This window comes from Thunnus albacares, chromosome 20 (genome assembly GCF_914725855.1).
Source record: "Thunnus albacares chromosome 20, fThuAlb1.1, whole genome shotgun sequence".
Lineage (NCBI taxonomy): Eukaryota > Metazoa > Chordata > Actinopteri > Scombriformes > Scombridae > Thunnus > Thunnus albacares.
Window position 1 is genome coordinate 3898194 of NC_058125.1, and position 12884 is coordinate 3911077.

General features: G+C 41.7%; 1 protein-coding gene across 1 annotated transcript; it reads right to left on the reverse strand.

Moving 5' to 3' along the window:
* Positions 1-12181, reverse strand: foxk2a (forkhead box K2a). Its single transcript, XM_044337031.1, has 9 exons — positions 11702-12181; positions 10176-10370; positions 9949-10090; positions 9403-9549; positions 6391-6584; positions 6088-6290; positions 5626-5883; positions 5293-5490; positions 1-1555 (listed from the first exon to the last, which is right to left on the reverse strand). Exons 1-9 carry the CDS (start codon positions 11995-11997, stop codon positions 1329-1331), a joined length of 1860 nt encoding a protein of 619 aa, XP_044192966.1. The 5' UTR covers positions 11998-12181; the 3' UTR covers positions 1-1328.
* Positions 12182-12884: the final 703 nt, after the last annotated feature.

Consider the following 12884-nt stretch of genomic DNA (forward strand, 5'->3'; position numbering starts at 1 on the left):
TTATGTGTTTTAAATAAATTTATAAAAAAAGCATTTACCCACTGAAGCAGAACAAACACCTATCACTTGTTTTTCCTCGTGTAACATAGAATACAATCTGAATAGACGTTTTAGTAGCCTGAACAGAATGAAATAATCCAAGCGAAGAGACTGCCAACTTCAACACAAAGATAACAAACAGCCAATGATGACAGGGGAGAGCAAATGAAAAATTACAAAAAGAAAAACTAAAGAGGGTTAAGTGCAGCACTGGTCAGAATCATATAGCGTAGATTCAGTCTAAGTTTTCTTCAGTTCCATATTCAGATAATCTGCTCAAGTACATTGTCTCTAGATCCGTAACATGCAAGCTCGATGAAGCATATGGTCAAATACGCATGGGAATATACTTTTTTATCTCATAGGATATTTGTAAAATATGAAAAAATCTGTAGATGTACAGTGGTAAAGAAATTTCATTTGCATGAATGAGCAGAAAAAAAGAACATCCACTCCATAGATAGTGTTTTCTTTAAAAAGGAAAAGGAGACTACATTCATTTCACTGAACAAAGAGTCCACATACAAAAACAAACAAAAGGATTCCCAAAATATCAGGTGATGTTTTAAATGTTCTTAAAGACCCCACTTATAGCTTTTAGTTTCTTAATTATTACTAGATAGTATCTGTGCCTTGGGAAACGGAGAAACACTCAAAAAGATCCAAAGATACACTTGTACAACGGAATACTGCATATCTACTCACGACTGGGTTAGGTAGGTCGACATGGAGGCTAGCTGCCGAAGATGGGAATGTCCACACGTACACACACTTCCCTTTGCGGAATACACTACTGGTGATTTCACTTGCTTTTTCTATCCGACACACAGTTAAGCGCTTGTCTGTAATGCTACCAGGATGAGGCTGTCGGCTCCTTTCCCTCTTTTTTGGGGAGCGTGTTTAAGCGCTCCCTCGCTTGTCCGATAAGTCTGATCTGGAAATCTGTAGTTATAAGTATTTCTTTCAGAGTGAAGACTTCCTGTGCTTCTTCGTGCCATCTGGGTCTCGAACTTCAAGGGGGATTCACAGTCATCAGCATCTATATTCTTCTTTGATTCGTTTTTCAATTTGGTCTTTAGTTTTTGCATCGTATTTCATGGTCTTTAATACACAAAGAGGAGGAGGAGGTTTTGAACATTCTGTAGTCCGTAGGTGTTTCTACATCTCTTCTCTTTTTGGCACCTTGGAGTAGATGATAAACCAGTTAAGGATGGAGGGGGTGAGAGTGTGGAAGGTGTGAGGCTCAATGCATACAGGAGAGCAGAGGGGTCAGGGTGCACACAGGGGGGCTACTTGTCGCCCACCTGTTCACTGACCCCTCCTTCTCCGGCTGTGTCCGTGGTGCCGTTGTTGTTGTTGTTGTTGTTTGCAGCTGCTGCGTCGCCCTCCACTTCCTCTGCTGTTTTCACCCTCTTCGACTCGGGTTGGTCTTGCAGTTCTCCGTTCTGCCTCTTGGTAGGGAGGGACGCGGAGGCCGAAGCGTGGGTCGCCAGGAGATGGAGAGGGTTCGCAACAGCTGGTTAAAAACAAAACAGGACAAAACAAAAAGGCCAGATTTATTAAAAATGAAGTATTATTTTATGGTTACTTTGGCTGAAGCTACTGTAAGGAGTAGGAGTGTGCCACCAGAATAATTATGAACTGTTACAATATAGTTAATTAATAATTAACCATTTGCTAAGCCACACTTCCCTTAGTCATTGTCGCTACACCTTTAAAGCTTTCTATTCTCAAATGGTGAAAAACATAGTTTACAATGTTAACTGTGGCAGATTTACCACACAAAATTCATGGTCGCCGTTTTTAAAAAATGGGTCCTTTAATTTCAGGCAGAGGTAGACAAAAGCAAGCTTCTCATTTCTAGCATGTGGCTGCCGATTTGTTGGCTGAAATGAAATGTTGCTAGCTGACTTTATCAGGTGTAGCTGGATAGCTAATTAAGCTAACGTTAGCTCCATGAGTTAGTTGAAAACACAGGCTCCAGCTAACTTTTTAATGTTTTCAGCTGACTTGTTTTAAAAGCAGGATCCTGTAAAAATGGTTTTAAATATACACTTGATGCTACATACGCAATATCATGCCAAAGACTGAGGCTAAAGCTAACAGGTCCCAGGCTAAATGTTAGCATCCTCACCAACTGATGTTCCATGTTAGAAGACATTGAAATAAAGAAACAGCCTTGTTCTTATATTCCACAGCTAGTTAGTCCTAGTTTCATTAATTAACTGTTATTTCATTCTAATATAACCCTGTTTAGCTGCTTAGCTTACATACTTTTTCACTTTTTCATAGTTTTCAAACTATTTTTTACTTTTGGTGGTAAAAAAGAAACGGCTTTCAGCTTCTTTTCCAACATGTTGGGCAAAAGTAATGCTAACGCTGGCTGAGTTTACTGGAGTTTAAACTTCGCCAAATTCATTAGAGCAGGAAAGAGCTGCTAACTTTAGCCTAAACTCTGATAGCATCCAGGACTGACTTCCTTACAGAGGAGATGATACACTGTGGATGTTCCAGTCCTGAACAGAGCTTTTTTAAAAAACACATAATTTGTACACCCACAAAATGTAGTTAGCTAAAGGTGTGCTCCTTGGCCTTGGAAATAATACTTTGTTAAGCTAGTTGACCAGAAATGCTAACTATTGCAGCTTACATTAGGGCAGATTTTATGCCCATTATCCCCCCAACTCTTCTAGTTACAGTTCCTAAGCTGTGATTGGATAATTACTGTTTGGGGGAGAGGTTTGGCGGATGGTCCGCTGATTGGCTTGACTAAACATATGACTCTAGCCAACATGCAACAGCCAGCCAATCAGAGCTCCTGTTGCTGCTCTGTGGGTTGGGCTTCATTTAATTTTTTAGGTGACCCACTGCTTACACATCTTAAAAATTAAGTGGTCACTAAATGGATAGTGAACATGTTAAACTGGGAGACAAATGAATTTAGACAGAATATGACTGGCAGACACATTAGTAAATTGAAGAACAAAAAAAGACAATTTTACTAATTGTTTTTGCTCTTCTATTTTAAAATTCAATTATCAATTTATTTGTCATTCAAAGATCCAATAAATAATTCATTGTTTGTTTTTTTTGCTTTTAGTTTATTAATGCATCATTTAAATGCAAATTTAATCGATCACTTCATGATAACCAGTTACAGTATAATACATCACTTCACTGAGCAATCTAAAATAAACACACAAACGTTCCAGACTGCATACACTCCTGACGTGGCGGTTAATATAATGCTGGGATAATATTCCTCCACAATATCATAACCTGAAGTCTTTGGTTCATTTCTTACTCACCGTCAAGAATACACTAGTCTATTCAAACACAAGGTTCCCATCAGCTCTTACAAATTCTAAATAAGAACAACACCTTCCTGTTGACTGTTTATATATAGTTGGCTGAGTATATATATATATATTTTTTTTTTTTTAAAAAAAACAGCAACAGGCCTATTGGCCAATCAGAAATATACATAATAAGCCAGACATGCTCAGTTCTGTGGCATCACAGTTTCAACTTTGGATCTGAACCTTTTAAAATCACTTACAACTGTCAACCTTTGTTTTATACTTTTATAACATTGTTGCTGCTTCTGCTGCTTCTCAGTGCTATACGCTATGTACACTGTTTACAGAATATTAATTACACTATCTTTCAAAGACTTGATAATCAGACGTCCTCATATGAGTTAAGGATGAAACATGCTTCTGCAAATACACATCTAAAAAAAACTACCCTAAAGCCAAATACTAGCCTGTAGCTGCTACATTCAAATTCAGTGGAGTGGAATGAGTGTATGATACAGAAACTACAGACTGTAGCTCTACAGTTCACACTGCAGCTCCTGATGCAATAGCAGCAAGAGCAAGAGACTCCAGAAAGGGTGGAAAAAAAGGTGTACAGTGTAATATTGTTAAATATTAAATGACAATACATTTACTGAATATTTACTTATATTTCCTGTATATTTTATAATATTATAGTGTACATCTGTCAGGCAAGAGGAGAGGGTTCTTTTTACAAATTTAAACAGGCTGGACTTTAGTTTGCCATAAAGACCAGGGCAGAACATAGGGCTGGGAAATATGACACTATTTACCAGGACATTATATAAATCTGTCTTCTCTCAGAGATTTGCCATACTGTTATATACTGAGGTATAAAACTGTATCTCTGGGTATATTAGGCCGTTATGGACGATGCTGCAAATCAATGAGCAGCACTGCTTTATGCCAACACTGGATTTTTATAGGATTTTTACATCCGTGTGATGAAATACCTTATTTTCCAGGTATTTCTGGGATTTGCTGAGAGAGCTGAAAATACACATTTATGCCTGGTTATTTTATCCATTAACAGTGTCTCAATTGATTTTCCTGAAAATGTGCTACATTACAATATACGTATATCAATACTGTGATATAAAATGACATACTGGGAGAGAGGTTTTAAAGGACATAATTTTTCAAGTGTGTCTTAAAACAGCAGTATGTCCTTCATTCCTAACTGGACAATAAACAGAATTTATCACATTACCATCATTGCCAATCTCTTACTGACCAAAATGTACTCATCTCAGTCTTCAAAAGATAGGTAGTGTGAATTCCTTTTAATTAAACTGGGGATTGCTACAACAACCGATGAAATCAAACAGTTTGTTCAACCAACCAATCAGCTTAAAGTTCAGCCCAGAGTCTTTTACTGGTCATACATACTGTCATTTCAACACCAAAAAGACTGAAAAGTAGTGAAGTGTTGTATAGACATGTGTCAGGTCAATTTCATTTATATAACACCAAATTATAACAGAAGTTATCTCAGGGTACTTTTCATAAAGAGCAGCTCTAGACTGTTCTCTTTACAATATTATTTACAGAGACCCAACATTCCCCCATGAGCAAGCACTTGGCGACAGTGGAAAGGAAAAACTCCCTTTTAATGGGAAGAAACCTCAAGCAGAGCCAGGCTCTGGGTGGGCGGCCATCTGCCTCCACCAGTTAGGTTGAGAGAGGGCGGGAGAAGGGGGAGAGAGAGCGAGAGAGAGAGAGAGAGAGAGAGAGAGATAGAGGAGGGAGAGAGGAGGAGAGCATAGCACAATGCAACAGTCTGCTGGTAGCCTATGACACTGTCTGTGCACTGCTTGTGTATATTTGCACAGTTGCAAAGGCAGAGGCATACCTTAGGTTTCAGTATCTGGTATTTGTGTCTGTGAATGTTTGTGTGTGTGTGTGTGTGTGTCACCTGTGCTAGCAGCAGTACTGATGGGGACCAGATGAGTCCCGTTTTGTGTGATGGCCTTTATTGGAAGCTGGTGCTGGCCGAGCGGGGCTTGTTGCACGATGGTGACTGTTGTCAGGGGAGCAGCCTGAGAGCTCTGGATGATGCGACTGACTCCGCCTATAGATGAGGCTGTGATGGACGGGACCGTCTCCACTTTTACTACACACAGGGAGACACATTTACAATCAAATCCGACACACATATAGATTCACAGAATGACATTATGTGACTCTGCAGGCTGCAGCAGCTCCAACATGTGAGCCCCATGAGAGAACAACATGAATCAGTTCTCACCTTTGATCTCTTGGTGGTCCCCTCCTCCGTTCTCCTGAGGTTCTGGGCTCACTGTAGCAGTGGGCTGTCCGCCAACAGTTGCCATGGTGACAGCTGGGATCTGGTGGACGACGTGCACCGTCTGCATGACGGGGGCGGGGCTACCTGTCGTCGTTACTATGGCTGGCGTTGCCATGGCGTAGGTCACAGGCTTCATGGTCGTTTGAGGCATCTGCCGCTGCACGGTGATCAATACTGGCTGGTTGTTGAGCGGGGAACCTATCAGCAGACAGGGTTAAAAGTTCATGTCAACCATCATTCACTACTGTAAACATAGACAGCAGCACGTACACTATACACTCTATGCACTATTATTAAAAAACATCCAATAATGAGGTGCTGGTGGTCACCATTGTTAGCTAATCTTTGCTTTTTGTTGGAACACAATGAATGGAAAAAAATTGTCACTATATGTTTTATTACCAGAGGAGTTCTGTGCAAAGCGAGCCTCTTGGATGACAGCGAGTTTGGGCTGGACTGAGGTGACAGGGACGGGGGCGGGCGGTGGGGTTGGTTCTGGCTCCATGGGGACTGGGGACCCCTCTCTGGACAAGCTGTCTGGGGTCTGGACTCCACTGGAGTGGGCAGACAGTGCCCCTGTGTGGTTCGGAGAAGCTGGAGCGCTCCTGCGACGGGGAAAATGATTATCGACATGTACAAAAATCTGACACATGAACCGTGTGAGTAGTATATTTAAAAGGACAACACTTGTGTGATGTAGATTACCTGGAGGAAAGCGGTCCCACGGGGGTCCTGAAGCAGGGCACTCCCCTGGGCCTGCGCTTCCTGAAGGCTTGTTCTATCAGCTTGCCCTCAGAGGCGGGGTCGATCCTCCAGAACGAGCCTTTGCCCGGCTCCTCCTGAGAGCGGGCCACTTTGATGAAGTACCGGTTCAGAGAGAGGTTGTGGCGGATCGAGTTCTTAAAAACACAAATATATACAAGACACACGTTGAGAATTACTAAAAAAATTGTACAAGTCTGAAACGATTACGTTACATCCCCAGCTACTAGAGAGGTCCCACGTTGTTGCACAAGCTCTTGTTGGTTGAGTGTGAGGAGCAGCGAGGCCTCTCAGGACCGCAAGCATGTTTAGACAACACATTTTGGAGACACACCAACACACATTTCTTTCTGTTTCTGTGCTGTGACTGAGAGAGAAGGAAAATCACTCTTCTTCTATGGTAACAAGGTGCAAACAGCAATCAAGGCTGCAAATGGTGCAACACAGCAAGAATTCTTTTCCAGTGTGTCAGTGTGGATTCAGCTGCATAGTGAATATTGTAAAATTGTTGCTTTTTTCTCCCCACTATCTACACTACACACTTACTGTATACAATATGTACTATATGTACTAGATACCAATCTAAGTTTCTATTGTCAGGAAATGATACAGCACTTGTGCCAGCAAACTGCAGCCAGTTAATGTTCAGAGAGAAAGCAAAATATTTTCCTAAAGTTATGATTATTTTTTGCTTTCTGAGACGTTCCTGAGCTGTTTCACCACCATCCATTAAGTTTTATTTATTTCCAGCTGTGAGCTGCTCCTCCATTTCTTTTGTGCATTGCAACGTGGGAGAAAAATGTCCATCAACAGCACACTGAAAGAGTTTTTAATGGAGCCAAATAGATATATCAGCTGATATCAGGTTAGTGCAGGTATATAAGTATTGGTGTATATGTTGGCCAATAAATAACTAGAACTTGCAGAAATGTCAAACTAGGTTTGAGGTCATTTAGAAACAGTGTCTCTGTTATCTCATTTGTCTGACAAAGAGCACTGACAAGTTGATTTTACAGTCATAAAATGTCCCGTATGCATCTTAATATTTTTAAAAAAAAACCTCTAAAGGCATCTGCGACAGATACATCGTCATCAATGTTTTAAAATCAAATATGGTTTTCAGTCACAGTCTATAGTTAGTAGTATTCCTACAGACTGGTGTGAGTGTACTTAAATTGTCACTTTGCCAGCGTGAACACACTACATCCTCAAAGCCTGCTTAGAAAAAAAAAATCTGTAGTATGAAACTAGGACACAGGCAGTGTTTGAACAGCAGCCTCAGCTCCAGATGAGCAGCCACAGAGAGAAACTAGTTCCTGACATTCTGATACCTTTCAGACAGCAGCATGACGCAGGTTTACTCAACCCACATCAGACCCATTCATATGAGACAGCTGTCACTCCGTCACTGTCAGCGGAGACTCTAGTCTGCAGTGTCATTCCACAGACTTATGCTGAATAATTACCGAATAAAAGCTTCAGTTTCAGTTTCATGTCACGCTCCCTCTCTTTCTCCGCACCGCGAGTGTGTGTTTTAGATTCTCTCTCTCTCTCTCCCTCCTTTCTTCTCTCCTTCTCTCGATTTATCTTCAGGGAGTCATTTAAGACACGTTTTATGTCTGAATAGGGTATGAGCTCACAGGTAAGGAGCTGCTGGTTAGCCAGCTGATGGCTGATGAAAAAAAAAAATCCTTTTCCGTATCTCAGAGCCCACAATGGCGTCGTCAAGTTTCTCATATCGACCGACTAACAGTCCGAAACCCCCGTGAGTATTCAATTTACAGCATCAAACGGAGAAAAGCAGCAAATCCTCCTGAAAGGCTGAATGTTTTGCATCTTTGCTTGATAGATTAATTAATTATCAAAACTGTTGTTAATTAATATGCTGTCAAATGACTTAAGCCGGTCAGATTAAACCTGAATTGGTCCCCCCGGACTAGCTATCAACGATTGGTTGTCGTTGGATGTGCAGTTTGATGTCAAGACGCCTGGTTCATCGCCCGAACCATCAACAATCTGCACGTCCAACAACTGTTGGATGGCAGCTCAGACGTTTTGGTCGGCTGTCTGCAGTTTGAGAAGATTTCCCAACATAGCTGCTGTCTATAGATCAATGATAAAATTGGAGTATATTTAAAAAGGCATGTGGCTCCATATTTTTCTTTTTTGTTCTGTTCATAGAAGAATTGCACAAAGTAACACTGCCTTTCTCTCTGTCAATACTGTTGAAGATGCGGTAGTCTTGTTTGAATCAACTTTATTGGACCTTTCACCCAACTAGAGCTGCAACTAACAGTTGTTTTCTTTATCGATTCATCTGTTGATTATTTTCTCGATTGAATAGATTTGTTGTCTGGTCCGTAAAATGTCAGAAAACAGTGAAAAATCTCGATCACTGTTTGCCAAACCCCAAGACCCAACCTCAGATATCTTTTTTTGGTCTCCACCAACACTCCAAAACCCAAAGATATTCTGTTTGCTCTCATAGAAGACTGAAAAAAAACAGAAAATATTCACATTTGATAAGCTGGAATCAGAGAATTTGGAAATGTTCTTAAAACGATTATCAAAACAATTGGTGATTAATTTCATAGTTGGCAACTAATTGATTAATTGACTAATCGTTGCAGCTCTAGAACCAACCAGGGGTTGGGTGGCTGCTCGGTTCTGTACAGTGTGAACATATATAGGTAGTAACAGTCTCTCAAGCGTTTCTGCTGTGCTGGTCTGTTTTGAAATGTCCCACCAGATATCAGAATGTGATAAATGATAATTATCTCTGCAACACTGGTAAACAGACCGCTGCTTGTTCCAGGTGCATTGCCCTTGATGATGCTAGAATGGCCGTCAGTGCTGAGCCGAGGAAGCGTGACTCAACTATGTATGAATTACTTATTTAACCAGAGAAAAACACTGACAGTATAAACACTGCTAGTAAACAGTGAAGACACTGACCTGCCAGCCTTTATCAGCTGTTCTGTAGTAGGGGTAGTTCTTGGTGATGTGCGTGTATATTCCGTTCAGTGTCAGCTGTTTATCCGGGGCCATGGTGATAGCTTGAACTATTAGTTGTGCATATGAATACGGTGGTTTGGAGTCGTCCTGCGGAAGATGAAAGAGACAAATTATGATTCATGTGTTTGTTTTGCTAATGAAATACACACAAGGCAAGTTGAAACAAGCCGTACATTTTCTCTCTCTGGTTTGGTCACACACTAGTGCGTGCATAAACAGACTCACACTTTGCAAAGTTCAACCTTGTCTGTGCTCCAAAGTCTACGCTGTAGTGAGCGTTGGGCAATTTTTAGACTTCAATGAGTAACCAAGGATGTTCACAGCACCCAGACACCACTAGAGAGTCTCTGATGCCTGCTGCCTTCATCATGTACACTTTGAAAAATCCTCCTTGTATCCATTCTGAATCCCACACACACACACAAACACAGTACTCATCCACATTTTGCCCACTTCTCCCTCTGACCTGCACTGTCCCACTCTCACCTTAGGGCTGTCTTCACCAGAGGCCTCCTTGTCGTTTTCCGACTGGGAGTTATCTCCTATTAGGTCAGAGGCCAGAACACGGCCTGTCCTGTAGCTGGAGAGTCCCGCCCCCCGTGGACTTGATGGACAGGAGTTTGCCGCACTGTGAAATAAACAAAAACATTGCTGCATTCGGAACTTACATTATGAACACATTGATAAAGCGACTAATTCAATAATAAAATCACCTGATGGTGCCTGTGGGTGAAGGCAGTGGGCTCATGAGGTGGGCGATGTTGTCAGGAATGTTGATGGTCAGTGGGGAAATTTGAGGTTGGACGGGCTTGACCGGTGATTCCGGCACGTTCCTTGGCTCCTTCTTGTCACTGGACAACGCTGTGAACGTGATCTTTATACTTGTGCTGGGGAATCGGAAACAACACCTGCAAAACAAAAAAGCCTTTAAGCGAGGTTGACTTTGGTTTTTGAACACCGATGTATTTACTTTTCAGCTGCATGTTTGTTTACACATGCACACATGAGAAATAGTTTTGCTGGGGAAGTCAGGACCACAATGCTTATTACAGTGTCACTGAGCCTTCTGCCTGGCAACAAGCAGGCTGAGGAGGTCTAAGTGAGAGAAGCACTGTGATTCAGCTTCACACAGTTTAAATATGGACGTCCACCATGACCATTATGTAACACATCATATCTAACATACCCATTCCTAATTTAATAGGGTATATTTGGACTGGTTTGCAGACACCTTTGAATGAATTACTACATTAGCGTGGTGGCAAGGTTAACATATCCTACTGCAACATATGTTTGAATGTGAAATGTGAATTCACACACAGCTGACTGTGGTGTTTTCGGCTTTCTACAACCTCAAAAGATAAAAGACAAACAAGCTGCGTAGTGTAAACATAGTGAGGGGAAACATGAGGCCAAGTTGACACTGAGCCAGATCAAAACTTCATGGCCGCCCTTGTGACACTATGCCACACGTAAAAAATTGTGTTGTACCATGTATATAACAATAATTAATCATCATTGTCTTTAGTAAGTAAAATAAACTGCAGCCTGTGTTACATCAGGTCAGAAATATTATCTATGCAAGCAGCTTTTAGCCTGTTTGGTTAGCATGTTAGGTGAGACAGCAGCACTTGAGTGTTAGCCAAAACAAAATACACAAAGTTCTCTGGCATTTAAAGCAACTCCAACCAAATTCCATTAAAAAAACAGCCATGTTATGATATTTTTACTTGGCTACCTATAAATACCAACATTTGAGAACACTCATACTAGTTTTGAGTTGTTAGGGAACACTCCGCAATTCGGCATATGTCAAACACAACGGGAAGATAATATTAACACAACTGAATGCATCATTTTCACGTGAAATGCTAACCTTCACTGAGCTGCAGATAACAGTGCACTGATTCTTAGCTAAAGCATGACTGTCTGACGTCTCACTGACGTATGTTTGGTGGACTACATGTATGCCGAATAGACCAGCATAACAAAATGATTTACATGAGGTCATGAATGAAGTTGTTCGTGTGTTTGTTTTTGTCAGTAAGCAATGACATGATTACAGCAGCGTATTTGAGCATGGAGATTTTTCGCGTGACGTTATCGGCATACAGCACGTATCCGGCTCGTCTTTGCTTGACACAACACGTGCAACACAACAATAACAACACATGAACCCACAATCCGCAGATACTTTTTTGTTTTAGTTCAAACACAACTCGTTATATCAGTCTCTTACATTCGTGGTAGCTGGAGAGGTGGAGCCCCTCTTCTCTGGAACACCCCATCCACAAACACCCCGTTTTTTCCAAGGCATCGGAGGTAGAATTCCCCGGTGCCGGTGCCGTCTTCTCCCGCAATGAATATCTCGAGGTGTCGCCGGGAGATGAAGCTGGAGTGTCCCATGCTGACGTCCACCGAGCCCTGCGAGGAGTTCCGGCCGATGGTCACCGACCTTTTCTTCATCAGATACTCGAATTCTCGGCCCTCCAGCCGGGCTACCGCCGACCCCGACATCCCGCTCACCACCGCCATCTTCTGAGGTATCTGGTGGAGATTTGGAGGTGTGTTTTTAAACGCAAACGTACGGGCGGTTACAGGGATTTGTTTTTTAGTTTTGTGAAAAGGGGGGATCCAATTTTACACCGTGGAGAATTTGGCTAGGAACGTGCCAGACCGGGGATACAGCGGCTCCGACCCACCGCCGCGAAGAAGAGGAAAAAAAAGAGGCACTCCGGCCAATCAAAAGCAGCCAAACGGACGGAAGTGCTGTAACAGACATATAGTCCAACCAATGGGAAATAGGTCTGGGTAGGCAGATGTGTGGTGTTTACCAATGACAACAATAATAAAAATAGCCCTAGAAAATAGTGGTGGGTTGCAGTGCAGGCTGACACGCAGATGGAAGGATAGATGGAAGATGCGGAGCAGTGATTTGAGGGAGGGGAGTTTGTGATGTAGGCAACACAAGAGGAAGATTTAGTCCACTTGCATCGTAGGATAAGTTCACAATTGTCAAGTGTGTCTTGAAACAACAGTCAGGAGATGATCATTGACTTTTTTTCTTGCTCTAATCATTCCTCCTGTTCATACTGACCCTTAGAAGATCCCTTCATAATGCACTTACAATGTAAGTGATGGGGACCAAAATCCACAGTACTCCTTCACAAAACATATTTAAAAGTTAATATGAAGCTTGAGATCAAGTAGATGTCTTTCAACGTTACAGTCTTTTTAGTGGCAAAGTCCCTCTTTTTGTTACTATAATTCCACTGCAGCTCAACAGGGAAACACTGTATGAGGAAACACAAAGAGGGAATTTGATGCTAAAAAGACTAAATGTGGCAGATATCCACTCGATTTGACTAACTCAGACTGACGAAACCTCATATAAGCTTCAGGTAAACTTTTAAAGGTTTTAT

Coding starts and splice junctions, on each gene's coding strand:
- foxk2a (XM_044337031.1), bottom strand. CDS start 11,997: ATGGCGGTGGTGAGCGGGATGTCGGGGTCGGCGGTAGCCCGGCTGGAG. Junction 9,550..9,948: donor CTGGTGAAGACAGCCCTAAG/GTGAGAGTGGGA, acceptor CATCTTCCGCAG/GACGACTCCAAACCACCGTA. Junction 5,884..6,087: donor CTTTGCACAGAACTCCTCTG/GTAATAAAACAT, acceptor GTCTGCTGATAG/GTTCCCCGCTCAACAACCAG.